Below are 18,610 nucleotides of genomic sequence, written 5' to 3'. Positions count from 1 at the left end.
TGGCGCCCTCTTCTGGAATGTCTGAAGACAGCTACAGTGTACTTACATATAATAAAAATAAATCTAAAACAAACAATGAAACCCCTCAACTATGCCTCTTCCCTATTACCACAGGCAACCTTCCCTGTCTTAGACAGGGGACTGCCAGGCTGAGGCTTGATGAGGGCCACTCGGGACCTCAAGAGTAGCTAAGGCCTAGTAACCTCTAGCACATCCAAGCATGTCCAAAAGTCTCAGGCACTTGCTGTATCAGGGCTCACTTCTCTAGACCACACGCAGACAGGCCTGGCTGATGGCTGTGAGCCCAGGTACTATAACAGGACCAATCACCTTCATGTTCCAGGAGTCTAGGGGCAGCTGAGTTGGGGAATCCCTTGGAACTTTTTAGACAGAAGTCCTAATGGGGTGTGTGGGGCCCTGTCCTATGGATATGGGTTATTCTGAGGCCCAAAAGCAGAAGGGTGGAAATGTAATGTGTGAGCTTCACCAGGTGGCTGGGAAGAGCACTTTGTCTGTCACGGGGCCTCTCCTCTCCTACCGAACTATACAGGGCCTTCTGGGCCTCAGTGGATCAGCTCAGAGAGTCTCAGGCTGTGTGTTCCATGGCCAGCTTACACACAGACCCCAGGGTGGGGTCAAGGAGGCCCAGGCAGAGGCAGCATGCAGAAACAGCATCGGTTTCCTCAGGGTTACATGTAGCCACACACACACACACACACCATCACCACCATCAGCTCCTGCTTAATGAAGCCACTGCCCCACAGGCCCTCGGGGAGGCACCACCAGCCTCTGTACCCTGTTCTGGGTCCAACGTAGGCACGGCCCATGGCTGAGTTGAGTTGATATTGTTTGCTTTTATTCCCCTGGTGGAGACTCAAGCAGGGCAGGGCCTGGGTCTCTCTGCACAGATGTCCACTGAGGAAGGAGGGTTCCTAAGTTCCCCACTGAGGCAAGCATTTCAGCTGTACACTCCTCAGGGCAGAGTTCAGATGGGGCAAGCCAGGGGCAGAGGGTAACCTGCAAACAGCCTTATAGGGCAGCTGATGGTTGGATGTGAGGTGCCTGGTTGGGCAGGGCATGGGGTCCCCCTCAGGACATGCTGTTACAGCAGACACTGGCTGGGGAATTGGCCAGGACACACCACATGTGCGAGAGACTGGAAGACAGAAACCAGAGGGGTTCTAGCACACATCCAGCTAACCCAGGGCCTTGTGGCCACGAGGCCACTTAATGGCCTGGCAGCCAGAGGGGACCACTGAGGTCTTTAAACACAAGCATATGTGTGTGGCATTGTGGAAATTGGTTGTTGATCAGCTGACTGACCAGCCGGGCTCTGCACCGATCTACCCAGGTGCTGTTTGGGGCCTTTGGCTTTGGCATTTCCAGGCTACCAGCCAGGAGGTGGCTTTCTGGGCCTTGTTCAGTACCCAGCTAGGACGACAGACCCTTGGGTGGTCCTCATCAGGACAGGAGGGAGCATGGGGTGGAGTGGCAGGCATAGCTTAGTCCTCTTGGCCCATATGACCCAGGCAGCTACTCCTCATCAGAAAGCCACACCCTCCTGTGCCCTGGGTCAGCTCCCTACATGACAACCATTACAGGAAGCCACACCCCTCCCATGTTCAAGTGAGGAAGCCTGGGCTCAGAGAGGTGAAGTCACTAGCCTCAGGACATAGAGCCAGGACAGGAGGCCCTGTGTCCAAGCTACTAAACAGGAAGTGCATTCCTTTCTACCTCACCCCAAGAAGGCTAAGGCCAACTGGGAAGACATTTTGCCTTGTGACCCTGGACGAATGGAGCCACCTCTCTGAGCCTGTTTTCTGATTGGCCAGGTGGTGATAGACTCAGCAAGCAGCCTGACTATGGAAGTCTTTAAGACCGGTGAGCAATGACAACTTCCTGCAGCCACACACATACCCCACATAGTTTGATGTCCCAGGCTGCTGGTTGCGCTCTGTGTCCCCCACCCTCCAGCCGCTCCATGACACTTACGAGAGCCTTCGGCTTTGTGCACTGCTGAAGCCAGCGAAGGAGGCACTGCGGCCCACGGTCCCCACAGCCCCGGCATCCCCCTGAGACAGGAAGCGCAACCGCACAGACATGGCTGTCACCTGAGAGGAGAGGGCAGGAAAGTTAGCATGACTAGACAGTCTGCGACAACACCCCAAGCCTACCAGTCCCGCTTCCACTCACACAGGAGCAGCCTGCAGCAGCGTGAGGTGGGGGGGACATAGGGGCAGCCCGTGGCAAGTGTCAGTTGTGGGGTTCAAAGCCAGGCCTGTTTATCCTAAGGCGGAGCCCAGCTCCACAAACTGCACACAGGCCACCAAATGAGACAGCACGGGCAAAGAAAGGCCGTGTGGCACCGGAGGACCAGCGCTAACCCAGAAATGGAGCAGGGCTGCAGCTCCTAGCAGAACTTGAGAGGCCACAGAACACATGTCCCCAGAGAGTCAGGCCCCACTAGGAGGACTTTGGCCTTCCTACTGGGCAGAGGTAGCTGGGCGCCACGGGTAGACTTGAAGCAGGACTGACAGACAGCTAACATCAAGGGCTGCTGTGGCCCAGGGCCTGTCGCCGATCCAGGCTGTAATGAGGCCAGCCCACAGAGCCCTGGCTGCTGTCTCTTTTTTCCAAACCATCTCCAGGATGGAAAGATGTCCCTGCGTCCCTGGGGATCACAGCACTTCGTGCTGGATCTTCTAGCACAGACAGTCGGAAACTTCTTCATATCTAACCTAAATCTCTCCTGCTGCTGCTGCTTCATATTTGCTCCTTAGCCAGGGCGGTGCTAGTCTAAGGATTCCAGGGACCCTGTTGCCCACACACCAGCCACAGACATCTCCACCCATGGAGGCTCCTTCATTTATTGGAACCCTGCCCCCACCCCTTATCTCTTTCACTTCCAAACCTTGGTTCACACTGGGGCCTCTGCCCAAAGCTCCCATGGCTGCCCAGTTTTGTCTTGCATCTCCTTTAGAGTCTGTCCCTCTCTGGGGTCCACAGGCCCATACTGTACCTCTGCACTCCTGTGCTACAAACCTTTCCTGTCTGCCTCCTACCTGATAGCACCACACCACAACACTTCGGGTGTTCCGGAAGGCATAGGAAGCACAGAGCTAACCTCAGCTCCAATTAGAGCCTCACCCCGGGCCTCCGTGGTCTCATCTGTAATATGGGCTCAGTGGTTGTCAGAGGGACCAAGAACAGGATGTGCTAGGAGTCACCCGTGTACAAGGGTGTGTACTGCGCATGTGTGTGTACATGTGGCGGCGGGGGGGGGGGGGGCGTGTTAGACTCACTGTGCAACTGACTCAGGGACCAGAACCCTAAAAGTAATAAAATCTAAAAATAACTTGCTCTAATGATGTTGACAGTCAGTATCTGCTGAGGCCTCGCTGCTGTGCCAGGGGCACAGCGCTTCCTGCACACAGATGGGAAAGTTGAGGCAATGTGAGCTATGAAGCCCTGTGATAAATGTAGCAGGTCCATTTTCTTATTCAGTCCACGCTGCCTTCTAAGGAACAGGAGCAACTGATGACTAAACTCCACAGATGGGGAAACTGAGGCTCCTAGGCACAGCTAGGACCCTCTGTGGACCCTAAGTGGGAGAAGCGAAAATAGCCAGCTTGGAGCCTAGAAGTGTGTGTCGCAACTAGCATCCAAGTCCCACCACAGGGGACACAGCGTGCACACACACACACACACACACACACACACACACACACACACACTCACACCAGAGGAGAACCCCCTGCCCCTGCCATTGGCTTGTGCCATCTCAGGGAGGCCCTTGAGCTGCTGGCATCCCCTTCCAGGCTCAGTAAACCACAGTGGCAATTATGAACACTCCAGCCTGAGCTGTCCCCAACCCACTGAGGCTCCTGCCCTCAGCCCAGCCCAGGATGGCTGCCACCTTCTCTCACTTTTAAGCCAGGTAAAGAGGAAGCCAGGAGAGGAGCCATCCTGGGGTCTCCAAAGCCTTTTTTCTGGAATAACAGATGCTAGGCCATCCTGGTCTTTGACAGTGACAGCCATTGTCTCTTTCAGGGTTAGGGACAGGAGGCTGAGGCTCCCCACAAGCCAGCACTTGAGACCCTGTGACCCCACTGACCTCACAAGGAATGGGGCTCTGGGGGGACAGCAGTGCAGAGGCCTGCGTCTCACTCTGCAGTTGGCTCCGTGGATTGGCTTCCTGTCCAGTCTCGCCCTCTGGCCCCAGCCTCTCTAGGGCAGCCTTCTTGGGCAACTCCGTTTGGGAGTCTCCAGCTCTGGCAGAGATCAGACCTGTCTGTCCTCAGAATCCTTGGGCCCTGAGGTCACCACAGACGGACAGTGTGACTTCTCTCCTCGTAAGCCCCATCTCATCACCAGGGAACTAAGATCCACAAGAGAGGCTCGGGCTACCCCTTATCACCCAAGCAGCCCCCTAAAACAAAGACCAACCAACAAGGTGGCCAAAGGGAAGACAGAAGGCTAGGTGGGACATCTGTGTTTTCAGCCCATGTGCATCTGTCATCATTGTCAGCTCAGCCACTTCAGAACTAAAGGACACCCTACTGATAATTGTTCCTCTTGTAGACTGGATTTCACATAGTCCATGCTGGCCTTGGACTTCCTATGTAGTTAAGGCTGATCCCCTGCCTCTACCTCCTGGAATTGCCAGCATCCACATACATACCTGCTCGACACAGTGCTGAGTCCAGGAGGCCCTGAGGGATGCTAGGCAAGCACTGAGCCCACGGAGCCACACCCAGTCCCACCATCAGTGTCTATGGTGGCAGTCCTGGGCCCTGCTGCAGACACACCCCTGTGAGTCCCACACCCCACAGGCCTCCCAGCCCACAGCCCTCTCCCTGCTTGGAGCTGCATCACTCACTTTTGTCCATACTCCCAAAACAAGTGCTGTTATACCCTCTCAAATAAAGAAACTGAGGCTGGGGTTGGGGAGACAGCTCAACAGTTAGGAGTGCTTGCTGTTCTTACAGCAGAGGACCTGGGTTCGATTCCCAGCACCCATATGACGGCTCACAACCACCTGTAACTCCAGTTCCAGGGAATACGACACCCTCTTCTCATTGACCTCTGAAGGCTCCCGCGTGTATATGGTGCCAAATACATTACTTGGTCTCTGTCTCTCTGTCTCTCTGTTTCTCTCTCTCTCTGTCTCTCTCTCTCTCTCTCTCTCTCTCTCACTCACTCACACACACACACACACACACACACACACACAAAATAACAAATCCTTAAAAAGAAAAGAAACAAGCCGGGCATGGTGGTGCACGCCTTTAACCCCAGCACTCGGGAGGCAGAGGCAGGCAGATTTCTGAGTTCAAAGCCAGTCTGGTCTACAGAATGAGTTCCAGGACAGCCAGGGCTATACAGAGAAACCCTGTCTTGAAAAACAAAAAACAAAAAACAAAACAAAAAAAAAAGAAAGAAAGAAAAGAAGAGGAGAGGAGAGGAGAGGAGAGAAGAGAAATGAAACAAAACAGACTGTCATTTTAGTACCTAGGACACTGAGGCAGAAGGATTGCTATGACTTCCAGGTAAGCCAAAGCTACAGAGTCACTGTCTCAAGCCAACAGTACAAAACAAAGGAAACAGGCTGGAAGAGAGGATGGCTCCTCTGAGGTCAATGACAGAAAACCCCAGAGCTGGGACTCGAACCCGGCACACTGGGTCCTGTGTCTGACACTGGGGCTATCACCTTCCCAGATGAGCTGGTGAGCCCTCCTCCTGTGAACCAGCAGTGGAGGGGAGGGAAGCTCCAGGGCTGGAAAGGGCTCTGGCCACATAACAACTGAGCTGTGAGACCAGCAGCGCCCCCTCCTGGCCGGCCCAGGTCTAAGGCTGGGCTCCCAGGACTAAGATTATGCAGCTCAGGATTTCACCAGCAGCTTCTGACAAGCCCCGGGAATATTCTAGCATCCTGATGTTTGCCTCTGGCTTGCACAAAGAGGGCAGCAAAAACTCAAAGCAAGGTGAGCAACTGAGGCCCTTGGAGACCCCTTGGTTCATCTAATCACCTCTGCTGTGGCTGGCATTAACCCCAAAGCTGCTGGATGGGAACAGGTCTGGGGGGGGGGTCCCTGGGGAGGCCTTGATTATGCAGGGAAATCCTTGGGAGGCAGCCAGCTGTCTTCAGGAAGCAATGTAAGCAGTCAGGATGCTCTGAGCCCTTGGATGGAGGAGCAGACATAACAGCTGCAGTTTCCAAACCTTTGGTGGCAGTCAGAGGAGCGAGCCAGCGTCTTCTCTCTCTGTCCCTCTGCAGACTGGCTCTGGTTGGCACCTGGTACCGCTGGAACCCTGCAAACCAGTTGAAGGTGGCTTCTCGTGAACCTGCTTCCCCGACTCTGAGGGACCCTGGGGACAGTCCTGGGCCTCTGCCCCAGGTGAAGCCAGAATAAACAGAATTCAGTCTGGCCACAGTCACCCCTGCATCACTGCCCACCAGAACCCTGCAATTTCACCTCATTTCGAGGTAAAGTGGCTAAATTTAGCGTGGTGGGTTTGTGGGTCTGGGCGGCTTTTATGACTGAGTCCCTCACTTATGGCTGTATTTTTTCTCTCCTAAATGCTGGCCAGGGCTTGAATTGCCTTTGGGAGTTTCTGAAATAGCTCCCTTGGTATAGCCTGAGAGGAACTGGTAGGTCAAACCCGGATGGGAATGAGCCTAAACAGGAGAGGTGGACGGCCCAGCAGAACGCCCTGAAACCAGACCGTCTGACCCAGAGGGGCCTGAGGGAGCCAACCTCTCATTTTACCGCATGCTCACATGACTTGCCTGGAAGAGCAAAAGGAACTGAACTCCTTCCCAGCTGAGTGCAGCAGCCACTGCTCCATCAGAAACCTTCACGGGTGGGCGTGGGGGTGGGGGTGGGACTGCCCCGGGCTTTTTCACTGGCTGCCCTTCCAACAGCTTCCTCCCGTGCCCCTGCTTTTTTGCTTCCTCTAAGCCTTCATCTCTCATGGCTGAGGTCACTTCTTTGCAGAGACCGTCCTTGATCAAGCCCTGGCTAGAGAAGCCTCATCCCTTGTTTTACTAACACCCTTCTTAGGACTTGATATCCTGCATATCTGCAGGTCGGGAGTCATTACGTTCTTCGTGAGAATTTCCATTCCCAAGCTGGGCCATTTCTGTTCCGCGCACACCTCCGGGAGTGGCCTACTCATGATTGAATGAATGACAGACGGATATGCCTGAGATTTCTCCCTCTGTATACTTGCTCAGTGAGTGTATGCTGAATGTCTACTGTACACAGAGGCTCTGGGCACCCCAGGAATCCTCCTGTCTCTCCCTTCCCAGAGTTGGGGTTACAGCCACATGCTGGCAGGCCTAGCTTCTGGGAGGTCAAGATCACAGAAAGCAGGCCTGTTTTCATTTGGTGGCTTTGCTGAGTTTTGGAGTGGCAGTGGTTTGGTATCATTGGGGTTTTTATCTAAGGTCTTGCTATGCAGCGCTGACTGGTCTCTAAAGTGCCATCCTCCTGCCTCTGGATCCTAAGCGCTGAGGTGGCGAGCGTGTGCCACCCCGCCCTGCTGCTGAATTATTTTAAGGAGACCTCTGTTTAGAGCAGACTGTCTGTGTGTTTATGTCTCACAGGTGGTAAATACAGGCCTCAGCCGTGAGGAGAAGGGCAAGAGATTCCTCTCCCCAGCACAGTCCACAGCCCAGACACCTTCCTGCCCTGTTTGGCCTGTGATCAACCCTCCCTTGACTCTCAGACCCCACAGACTCACTCAGGGCCCATACAGTGGGTGGACAGGTGGGTCCCCTCAATGGCTACTATAGTACCTTGTCCGCTTCACAGGGTATGAGTGCAGCCATCCATGGCTAAACATGGGAAAGAGGGAAAGGGCAGCATGGTTGGCCCTAAGAGGAAAATCATACGGTCTTTGGAATATGACATAGAGGGATGTCTGACACCAGAAGGAAGGGTTCAGATTAAAGATGTTGAGTAGACTAGATCTCTGTGGTGGCAGAGAGCTTGTCTCGCACACACGAGACCCTGGGTTCAGTCCTCACGACCAGTGAAGAGCTATTGGGGAAAACTTCTAAGATCAACCTCTGGCCTTTGCTTGAGCACACGTGTGTGCACACACATACGTGCAGCGCACATACATACATGTACCACACACATGCACACACCACACACACACATGCACACACCACACATAGACACACATACCATACATGCATACCACACACACATACACACACACCATGTGCATGTGTGTGTGTGCACAAATGCATAACATCCATGTGAACACGCACACATCTAAAAAAGACGCACACGACCAAGCTTCCCCCTTGTTCCCACTGGTGTTTGAGAGTGGGCCTTGTCATCTGTGAAGCTGCTGAGTTGTGGACCTCAGAGACAGGGCACCCTGGCAAGGCCTGCATCTCTTCGGCAACTTCGCAGCCAGCAGAACCCACCCCCTTCCCCCTGCAAGAGACCACATCCAGAGATTGCCACAGTCCCCCTCTTCTCAGACACACCAGATACACCTCTTCCAGCCCTAGCCAGATGGTCTGCCACTTTAGGCACTCCTGTAGCTGCGGATGTAGCTCAGAGGCAGAGTGTTTGAGAAGCATAAGAAAGATCTTGGGGACCGGAGAGATGGCTCAGTGGTTAAGAGCACTGACTGCTCTTCCAGAGGTCCTGAGTTCAATTCCCAGGAACCACATGGTGGCTCACAACCATCTGTAATGGGATCTGACGCCCTCTTCTGGTGTGTCTGAAGACAGCTACAGTGTACTCATATACATAAAAACAAATAAATAAATCTTTAAAAAAAAAAAAAGAAAGAAAGAAAAGAAAGATCTTGGATTCCAGTCCCAGTACCATAACAATATACAGGATAAAGTAATATAAAATTTAAAAAAAAAAACAGAAAATATAGATAAAACCATCCACCAGGCTGGGCAAGAGACTTCACGCAGTCTCAACAGGAATTCACCGCAGCTCCCTGAGAGTCTTGGTGTTTGTAAATCCTGTCAGTGCCAGAAGAGCAACCAAGGCACCGCCCAAGGAGGAAATCCCAGAGACTGCCTCTAGGGGGCGCAATGGAGCCTGGCTTTCCAGCCCTCGTTACACTTGCTATCATTTTACATGTGGGAACGTAAATATATTTACATTATATATAAAAGTGCAGGGGTTTTTTTCCCTGTGTTTCCTTCATGCCTAGTGTGCACAGAGGTCAGACGAGGACATTAGATCCCTTCGAACCGACGTTACAGATGGCTGCAAGTCACCCTGTGGGTGCTGGAAATCGAACCTAGATCCTCCCCCAAAGAGCTCTCCGGCCCACTCCCCACCCACACTATTTCATTTTTGTTGTGTTTTGTTTGGATTTTTTTTTTCAGATGAGTTCTAAACTCTTTTTTTTTAAGATTTATTTATTTATTATATGTAAGTACACTGTAGCTGTCTTCAGACACATCAGAAGAGGGAGTCAGCTCTCATTACGGATGGTTGAGAGCCACTATGTAGTTGCTGGGATTTGAACTCAGGACCTTTGGAAGAGCAGTCAGTGCTCTTACCTGCTGAGCCATCTCACCAACCCTTGTTTTGGATTTTTTGAGAAGAGGGTCTCTCCATGTCACCCTGACTGCCTTGGATCTTGCTATATAGACCAGGCTGGCCTCTAACTCACAAAGATCTGCCTCCCTCTGCCTCAGGAGCACTAGGATTGAAGGTGTGTGCACCACATCTGACTATATCCCTTGTGCTTTGAGTGTTGGGCCACAAACAGGAGCATAAAAATGATTTAAACATTAACCCAAACAGGTCTGGGATGTAGCACAGGATACTGCCTGGCATTTGCAAGGTCCTGAGTTCCATCCCTGGTTTCATAATGAAAACCAAACCAAACCAGTGGACGCGGCCAGGCAAAAGGGTCAGGGAGGAGAGGTGTTTTCTGCCTAAGCTTGGTGACCCGAACTTCATAAGGGTGGAAGGAGGGAGCTGACTCCTCAAGGCCTACACACACACACATACATACACACACACACACCATTCATCACGCCACCCCTGCAATAATAATAATTGGGAAAAATTGAATTCTTGACTTGGGGGTTATCTCAGTGCAAATGACACGTGGCTACATTTGGTTAAGCAAAATAAGACGCTGCTTTTTTTTTTTTTTCAAAAATTTTTTTTCAAAAATTCCTAAGGAACATTTTTGACACTGAGAATGTGATATTTTACATCTGTTTTTATATTTAAAAAAGTACAGTTCTCCTTGTCTTTCCCTGTGTAAGGAATAAACAAATCACGGCCCTTGGTTTGGTCAAGGCACAAGGTGGGACAGCATGGGTACACACAAGGTCCTCATGGCAGGGGGTATTAATTAGAGAGTGTGTGTGTGTGTGTGTGTATGCGCGTGCGTGCACTTGTACAATGGTTTTATTGCCAAGTATATCAATTAGGTATTTCTTTTCTTTTCCCTTTTCTTTTTCTTTTTTTTCTTTTTGAGACAGGGTCTCTCTATAAAGCCCTAGCTGTCCTGGAACTCACCATGTAGATCCTTCTGGATTCAAACTCAGAGATCTGCTTGCCTCTGCCTTCCAAGTGCTGGAATCAAAGGCGTGCGCCACCACTGCTCAGTCTTTGATTAGGTATTTCTTATTATAAGAATTTCACAAGCCCAATGTGGTGATGCACACCTGCCTGTATTTGTGAGGTAGAGGCAGGCAGGAACTTCTGGACCATCCTCAGCTACACAGAAAAATTTGAGATCAGCCTGGGTTACGCACAACCTCTCCAGGAAGAAGAAATAGAAGAAGGAGAGGAAGGGAAAAAAAGAGGAGGAGGAGGAGGAGGAGGAGTGAGAGGGAGAAGGAGAGGAGAAGGAGGAGGAAAAAGAAGAGGAGGAGGAGGAGGAGGGAGAGGGAGAAGGAGGAGAAGGAGGAAGAGGAGGAGGAGGAAGAGGAGGAGAAGGAGAAGGAGAAGGAGAAGGAGAAGGAGAAGGAGAAGGAGAAGAAGAAGAAGAAGAAGAAGAAGAAGAAGAAGAAGAAGAAGAAGAAGAAGAAAAAGAAGAAGAAGAAGAAGATGATGATCCCCTTGCAAAATTATTGCTGAAAAGGTCAGGTAGACTAGCTCTGGGGAGATGGCTCAGTGCATGTGGCTCTGTGCAAGTATGAGAACTGAGCCTCGGGTCCTCAGAAGCTAGTCATAGCAGCACCTGAAACCCCAGTGCTCTTACAGTGAAGTGAATTACAGAGGTGGGAGAGAGTCCGGAAGTTCAAAGGCCAGGGGCACACACCGCAAGGAAGGGCAAAGAACAGATCTCAAACAAGGCAGAAGGTGAGGACATTTGAGAGTGGCTTCTGACCTCTCTACACATGGACTGTGGCACATGCAAGCCTGCACTCATATATGAACACACACATACACACCTTCACATACAGGAAGTTACCACCAGGTCCTGTCACAGTGAGGCAAAGATTGACACAGGCAACTGTATCTGCAGCCACTGGGCAGTTGTGAGGCCAGCGGGACTCAGCCTGTGAGCATTCTGAGTGAACAGCCTGACCAGGTGCCATCTGAGTGAGTTTGCTAGGGGCTCAGGTGGACAGGACCTCGGTACAGAGGCGCAGGGCCTGGCAGTTCCAGCCTGCCTACCATCCTCACTCTCCTGCCTCACCCACCAACTGGGTCTCCAGCCCCAGTCCCCTGCTTCCCCATGCTCTAGAGTCCAGGGCTCCACAGCCAGCCTGCTTGTTTGCTGACCAAAGCTGTTCACAGCCCAGGAAGTGGCTGAGGGTTCAACCAGAGATGATCCATCTGGTCCCTCCACAGTAAACAAGTCAGAAGAATTGAGGCCAGTCTGCTCTGGTTTTCCTGTCCAGTGAGATGTTTCTCTCTCTCTTTCTCTTTCTCTCTCTCTCTCTCTCTCTCTCTCTCTCTCTCTCTCTCTCTCTCTCTCTCTCTCTCTCTCTCTCTCTCTCTCTCTCTCATCCTGGGAGAGAGAGGCTGGTCCAGGACCTGGGCCCCAGCCCAAGAGCTGCTCTAGTCTGGAGCAATCTGCACAGGGAAGTGAGGAGAGATGGGTCTTCCATCTCTCCATCTCTCCTTTCTTGTTCCCTTCTCAGAGACTCTGCCATGTGGTCAATTCACAATCCCAGCAGGGTGGTTTCCTGATTTCCTCCCAAAAGGACAAACTATTTTTCTAGAACCCAGTGCGCTCTCTCTCTCTCTCTCTCTCTCTCTCTCTCTCTCTCTCTCTCTCTCTCTCTGTGTGTGTGTGTGTGTGTGTGTGTGTGTGTGTGTGGTGGTGTTTTTGGAGATCGGGAGATGGAACCTAGAACCTTACCCCACCCCACCCCCCACCCCCCACCCCCAAGACTCCAGCCAGCCCTGAGAATTCAAACCTCTATTTCCAACAAAGGAGACACCTACTGGTCACCTCCAGTACTGCACCCTTGCTCCCTCAACAGGGACAAATTTCCACCCAAAGGAGGGTGAGGCCCTGTTCCCACGCTCAAGTGAGGTCAGCAGGTCCCAGGCACAGAACAGAGGTGTGTGGCTGAACATTTTGGGATGAAACCCTAACCCTGGAATCTCCAAAGCATTGTAGAACATTCTAGGCTGACACTAAAGTGTGGCTCGTGAGCTGGTTATTAATTAGTTCCCTGTTTGCCAAACATTCTTGCCTGGGTCTCCCAGGAGATGGTCTGGTTGGGAATGCGTGGCAGCTGGGTGGAAATCAACAGAGGAAGAATGTTTGCTCACAGAGAGGCTCACAGAGAGGTGGGTCCCGTGAGGAGAGAGAGCGTGGCTAAAGTGTGTGTGTGTGTGTGTGTGTGTGTGTGTGTGTGTGTGTGTGTGTGTGTGTGTGCGTGCGCGAGCATGGACATGTGTGTAGGTCAAAGAGCAACCTCAGGCTCTGGTCCTCCCTCCCACTGTGTCTGACGCAGGGTCTCAGCACTGCTGTGTACTGGCTCGATCACCGGCTTCCACCTCCCTGCAGGAGTGCTCAGATGATGGCGTTCGTTCACTTACTACCACAGCTGGCTTAGCTTGGGGTCTGAGGCTCCAGGCCAGGGTCTTCACATTCTCCTATGGCAAGAGCTCAACCTTTCCGCGCCAGCTCCTCAGCCCCGGTACTGAACTGAGTTTCTGGGAAAAGGAAGAGTGACACCTGGGAATGAACTAGAATTTGGGGCTCTTTGAGGACAGCTGATAACTTGTGAGCCAGGCGCGTGTAGGGCTGGCAGGAGACCCCTAGGTTACAGCAAAACCTTTGACATGGACTCCGAGCTGACCCATGGGGTGGGGGGCGCTCTCCTTGCACCCCTGAATCAGCCAAAATGAAGGAGAATGAAGAGCTAGAGCAGCGTCCTCCGGGGGTGGAGGGGTGGCGGGTGGGGACAGCAGTTTGAGGATTAGTTGAGGGGTTTTGATTTTGTTTTGTTTGGGGTTAATCTTACTATGAAGTCATGACTGCTCTGGAACTCACTGTGTAAAGCAAGCAGCATGGCCCTAAGCATGCTTCTACATACATAATAAAAATAAAATTATAATAAACGGAATCCAGGGCGTCCCAGTTCACTCCTATGAGTCCCAGCACTTGGGAGGCGTTGGCATGGGGATTTTCATGAATTCTGGGCCAGCCTGAGCTACAGAGGGAGACCTTATCTCGAACAACAGCAAATCAGCAAGTCAGAGTGGGTCTGGGAGAACTGTGTCTGACGAGCCTAGCCTGTCATTCAAGCTAACCCAGAGGCCGAGGCAAGACGATGCCAAGTTTAACAGTGTGATGAACATAGGAAGACCCTGTCCCAGGATAACGTTTAAAAGCTGAGTGGCTGTATCCATACGCTAGTGGCAGTATGCTTGAGCGAAACCCTGGACTCATTACTTAGTAGGGGCCTGGTGGTACGGGCCTGTAAAGAAGAATCAGGAGTTCAAGGCCAGCCTGAGCTACATGAGACCCATCTCAAAACAAACAACAAAAACCCCAATTAAAAGAAAAAGAAGAGCTGGGTGGCGACAGCGGCAGTGGCGGCAGCGCACACCTTTAATCCCAGCACTTGGGAGGCAGAGGCAGGCGAATTTCTGAGTTCGAGGCCAGCCTGGTCTACAAAGTGAGTTCCAGGTCAGCCAGGACTATACAGAGAAACCCTGTCTCAAAAAAAAAAAACCAAAAAAACAAAAAAAAAAACAAAAAAGAAAAGAAAAGAAAAGAAAGAAAAGAAAAAGAAAAAGAAAGGATAAAGGAGGGCTGGAGAGATGGCTCAGTGGTTAAGAGCACTCCAAAGGTCCTTTGCTCTTCCAAAGGTGCCGAGTTCAAATCCCAGCAACTACATGGTGGCTCACAATCATCTGTAATGAGATCTGACGCCCTCTTCTGGTGCGTTTGAAGACAACTACAGTGTACTTATGTATAATAATAAATACATATTTGGGCCGGAGCAAGCGGGGCTGACTAGAGAGCAGAAGTCCAAAAATTCAATTCCCAACAACCACATGAAGGCTCACAACCATCTGTACAGCTTCAGTGTACTCATATGCATAAAACAAATAATCTTTTAAAAAAAAAAAAGGATAAAGGAACTAATAAAAAAATAGAGGGCCGGGCGTGGTGGCGCACGCCTTTAATCCCAGCACCTGGGAGGCAGAGGCAGGCGGATTTCTGAGTTCGAGGCCAGCCTGGTCTACAGAGTGAGTTCCAGGACAGCCAGGGCTACACAGAGAAACCCTGTCTCGAAAAACCAAAAAAAAAAAAAAGAAATAGAGGGAGTGTGTGTATGAAAACACAAGACAGGGACAGTCTGGAGCTAGGCGGCTCTATGCCAGCATTGGCATGTAGCCAACGTGGAATCGCTGAGCTGCTCTGACGTTCCCCTCTGACAAGTGTGGACCCTTGCTTGGGCCAGCACCCAACCCAAAGCACTCACACGCGCTCTAGCCCTTCCCACCACACAAGGTTCCTATCTCACCCTGGACTTTATTGCTTTTCCTGCCTAAGGAGGGGCATCTGCTTGGCCCAGTGAAAGTTCCTGTAAGTGCTGAGCTGAGCTGGAGTCTGGCCACCTCATAGGCTTCCATGGGTTTCCAGGGATGCAAGCCCTTGAGCCTCTGCTGGCTAGAAACAGATCCTTCCCTTCCAGGGATTTCCAAGAGGGCCTAGCTTCTAATGGGAGGCAGGGCTGCTGTGGGTGCCAAGAGCCCTGGCCAGGGCCCTGCAGAACTGGGCCCAGTGGTTCACTCCAGCTGCCGGTCAGAGCCATGCTGCTAGAAGGTGACGTGGGGACAGAAACTGCTCCTCACCACAGGCCAGGGCTCAACCACAGCTTTCCAAGGCTGGGGCATCCCAGGATGAACGGCTCTTGAGCTAAGGACACTTTTGTTTTATAGTTGTGGAGGAGAGCCATGGACCAGACCCCAACACGGTGGGTTCTGTGAGGGCAAGAGTGGTGTTTGAGCCTGGGTGCATGTCAAACAGTAGAAAGACAATGGGAGATTATCCAGAGGGACCAGCATGGTGGTGCACGCATGCAATCCCAGCCAGGAGATGCTGCAAATTCAATGCCAGTCAGGGGCTACATGGTGGGAGCCAGGGGAGGGCTTGGAGAGATGGCTCAGTGGAATTAAGCACCTTCTGAAGATCTGCATTTGATACCCAGGACTCACATTTTGTTGTTGTGTTTGTTTTTTAAAGGCATGGTTGGCAGTGTGTGCTTATAATCCAGCAGCTAGAGAGATAGAGACTGGCTCACTGGGGCCACCAAAGTGACACATGACACATCATCTCAAAATCAGGAACAACTGAGGTTAACTTCTAGCCTCCACATGAATATGTACGTATACACACACACACACACACACACCCACCCCCCAAAATCCAGGCTAAGGCCTGCAATCCCAGTACTTTGGAAGTGGAGACAGGAGGATCAGAAATCCAAGTTCATCTTCAGTCACATAATGAGTTCCTGGCTAAGCCTGAGCACCCACATATGCAGCCAAAAAGCTAACACACATAAGATCAAAATAAATATTTAAGAAAAAAAAACACAAAAGAAAAAAAAAAACCATTTGCAACATGTGGCAAAAGGAAAGGAAAATAAAAAAGAGTTTTCAAATGTGTCCACTCACTTCCTGCACATTGGCACTAGCCATGCGATAGGCTGGTCCTCCTGACCAAGAAACAAACAAACAAATAAACAACCAAGGCTGGGGGCATCTCTCTGAGGCCCCCTTTTCATGACACTGGTTCCATTCAGGGATACTCCAGCCCCAACCACCCAAAGATCCCTGTCCCAGCATCATGACCCTGGAGGGTGAGGACATTGCTACGTGAACTGGAATCTCAGGGTGACTCAGACACTCAGGTGGTTCCGGATCCCTGTGGCAGTAGGTTCAAAGTTCATCTGACTCTACAAAGTTCTGAGCAAGAGTAAGAAGACCCCATCGCTGTCCTCAGCTCTCTGCCTGAAACCTTCTCTTCCAGACACAACATGGAAACCATGGCCCGGCCGGCTCTCTACACGGAGTTTATTAGGCAGAGTTCTCTGGTCACAGAACTTATGGAATGTCTCTCTATAGTGAGGGAATTTGTTGTGATGACTTACAGTCTGTAGACCAAAACAATGGGCAGCTGTGGATGGGAAGTCCAAGGATCTAGTAGTTGCTCAGTCCCACGAGGCGAGTTGTTTCAGCTGGTCTTCTGTAGAGGTAGGTTCCAACAGATGTGCTGGCAAGAAAATGCAAGCAGGCGAAGAAGAGTGAGTCTTCCTTCTTCCAATGTCCTTATGTAAGTCTCCAGCAGAAGATGTGGCTCAGATTAAAGATATGTGCCACCATTCCTGGATCTGGGACTTGCTTTGTCCCAGGCTGACCTTGAGCTCAGAGATCTCCCTGACTCAGTCTCCTGGGATTAAAGGTGTGTACTACCTTGCCTGGGCCTAAGCTTTTCATATGCCTCAAGATCTTCACACCACCAAGCATTGGTGGCACAGGCCTTTAATCCCAGCATTTGAGAGGCAGAGGCAGGCAGATCTCTGAGTCTGAGGCCAGCCTGGTCTACAGAGTGAGTTCCAGGACAGCCAGGGCTACACAGAGAAATCCTGTCTCAGAAAAAAAAAAAAAAAATTACACAGAGCTCATCGGATAAGAGCGCTCTCTGCTCTTTCAGAGGACCTGGGTTTGGTTTCCAGCACTCACATGGTGGCTTATGACCATCTGTAATTCCAGTTGTGAGGGATCTGACGCCCTCTCTGGCCTCCGGGGCAGCAGGCATGTACTTGGTACATATACAGGCAAAACAAAGACCCATACACATAAAATGAATAAAGGTTTTTTTTTTTTTTTAAATTGTTTTAAAGCTGGGCGTGGTGCCACACGCCTTTAATCCCAGCACTCGGGAGGCAGAGGCAGGTGGATTTCTAAATTCAAGGCCAGCCTGGTCTACAAAGTGAGTTCCAGGACAGCCAGAGGGCTATACAGAGAAACCCTGTCTCAAAAAACAAACAAACAAAAAAATTGTTTTAAACTGGCTGGAAAGTTCAGGTGGAATTCATAGAGGGCATGGCTGCCCACACAGGGAGCCACAGCCTGACGAGAAAGCTGGGTGGCCCCCTCCTGTGCGAAGGAAGCAGACACTGTGGGCATGGGGCTCAGAGTGAGCATGCAGGCCAGAGGTGAGCACCACTCAGAGTCCACAGCCAGTGTCGTCCTCTCGTCTCGTGTCCAGTGTCCACATCTGGCCTCTTAGCTCAGCCTTTCCCTTGGAACAATGGAATCTTACAGCATTCTGCAGTCAAAGCTCCTTAGACTGCTATGGCCTAAGTCTGAGGCCCCTTGAGGGAGAAGCTGACCCTGGGACACATGGTGTGGTCACATCCCAAGGTCCTCCTGAGTCCCCGTCTCTTTCTCCCTCTGTGGGAGGATCCACTAGACCGCCCCACCCCTGTGCAGAGCCCTAACTCACACACCTGGCTGCAAGGCCTGGGATCAAAAATGGGCTGAACCGCCCTTTCGTGCCTCAGGATAGCCATGTGTAAGACAGGCTATAGCAAGTGCTTCAAGGACACCGTGAGACTCCCAAGATACCTCTGGAGAGACAAAACCAAGGCCAATGCTTTGGAACCCTGATAACTCAGAGCAAAGAGTTTGGCCCAGCAATACGCCAAAGAGAAACAGTGTCCACACCAGGCCTGCACAAACTGCCACACAACAGCCAAGAAAGGGATACCAGTGCTGCCCGGCTGTAGATAGATATGCCAGTGTAGACTGTCCACACTCCTGGCCAAGGTTCTGCCGTGTAAAGGCATAAATGCCAACAGGTGCTTTGTCCAGACAGCAGGACTGGGGACATAGCTGTCAGTGAAGTACCTGTGTCCTAGCTCGGATCCCCGGTGCCCACATAAAATTCTGGGTCCAGCAGCACATTCTGAATTCAGCGCTGGAGAGGAAGAGGCAGGTGGGCCCCTGAAGCTTGTTGGCCAATCAGCCTGACTGAATCAATGAGCACAGGACCAATAAGAGACTGATCATGGCAGGGGGCACAGAGTCAGTCTAACACGGTGGCAGCAGCTTGCAGCATGGGTCGTTCACCTGCTGCTGGATCTGGAAGCAAGGACGGGTTGTAACCCTCA

At 51.5% G+C, this 18,610-nt stretch overlaps 1 protein-coding gene across 1 annotated transcript in view; it reads right to left on the bottom strand.

Moving 5' to 3' along the window:
* The window catches only part of Ripor3 (RIPOR family member 3), a 75,206-nt gene that overhangs the window by 27,072 nt on the left and 29,524 nt on the right, over positions 1–18,610 (bottom strand). The window contains exons 2-4 of the mRNA XM_021156450.3: positions 16,586–16,707; positions 6,223–6,312; positions 1,993–2,111 (exon numbers count right to left, since the gene is read on the bottom strand). Of these exons, the coding sequence (XP_021012109.1) occupies positions 1,993–2,102 (110 nt within the window). The 5' untranslated portion in view covers positions 2,103–2,111; positions 6,223–6,312; positions 16,586–16,707. The remainder of the gene's footprint in view (positions 1–1,992; positions 2,112–6,222; positions 6,313–16,585; positions 16,708–18,610) is intronic.

Source organism: Mus caroli, unplaced genomic scaffold (genome assembly GCF_978045245.1).
Source record: "Mus caroli unplaced genomic scaffold, Mus_caroli_1 scaffold_2, whole genome shotgun sequence".
Classification (NCBI taxonomy): Eukaryota; Metazoa; Chordata; class Mammalia; order Rodentia; family Muridae; genus Mus; species Mus caroli.
This window is presented reverse-complemented; position numbering and strand designations above follow the sequence as displayed.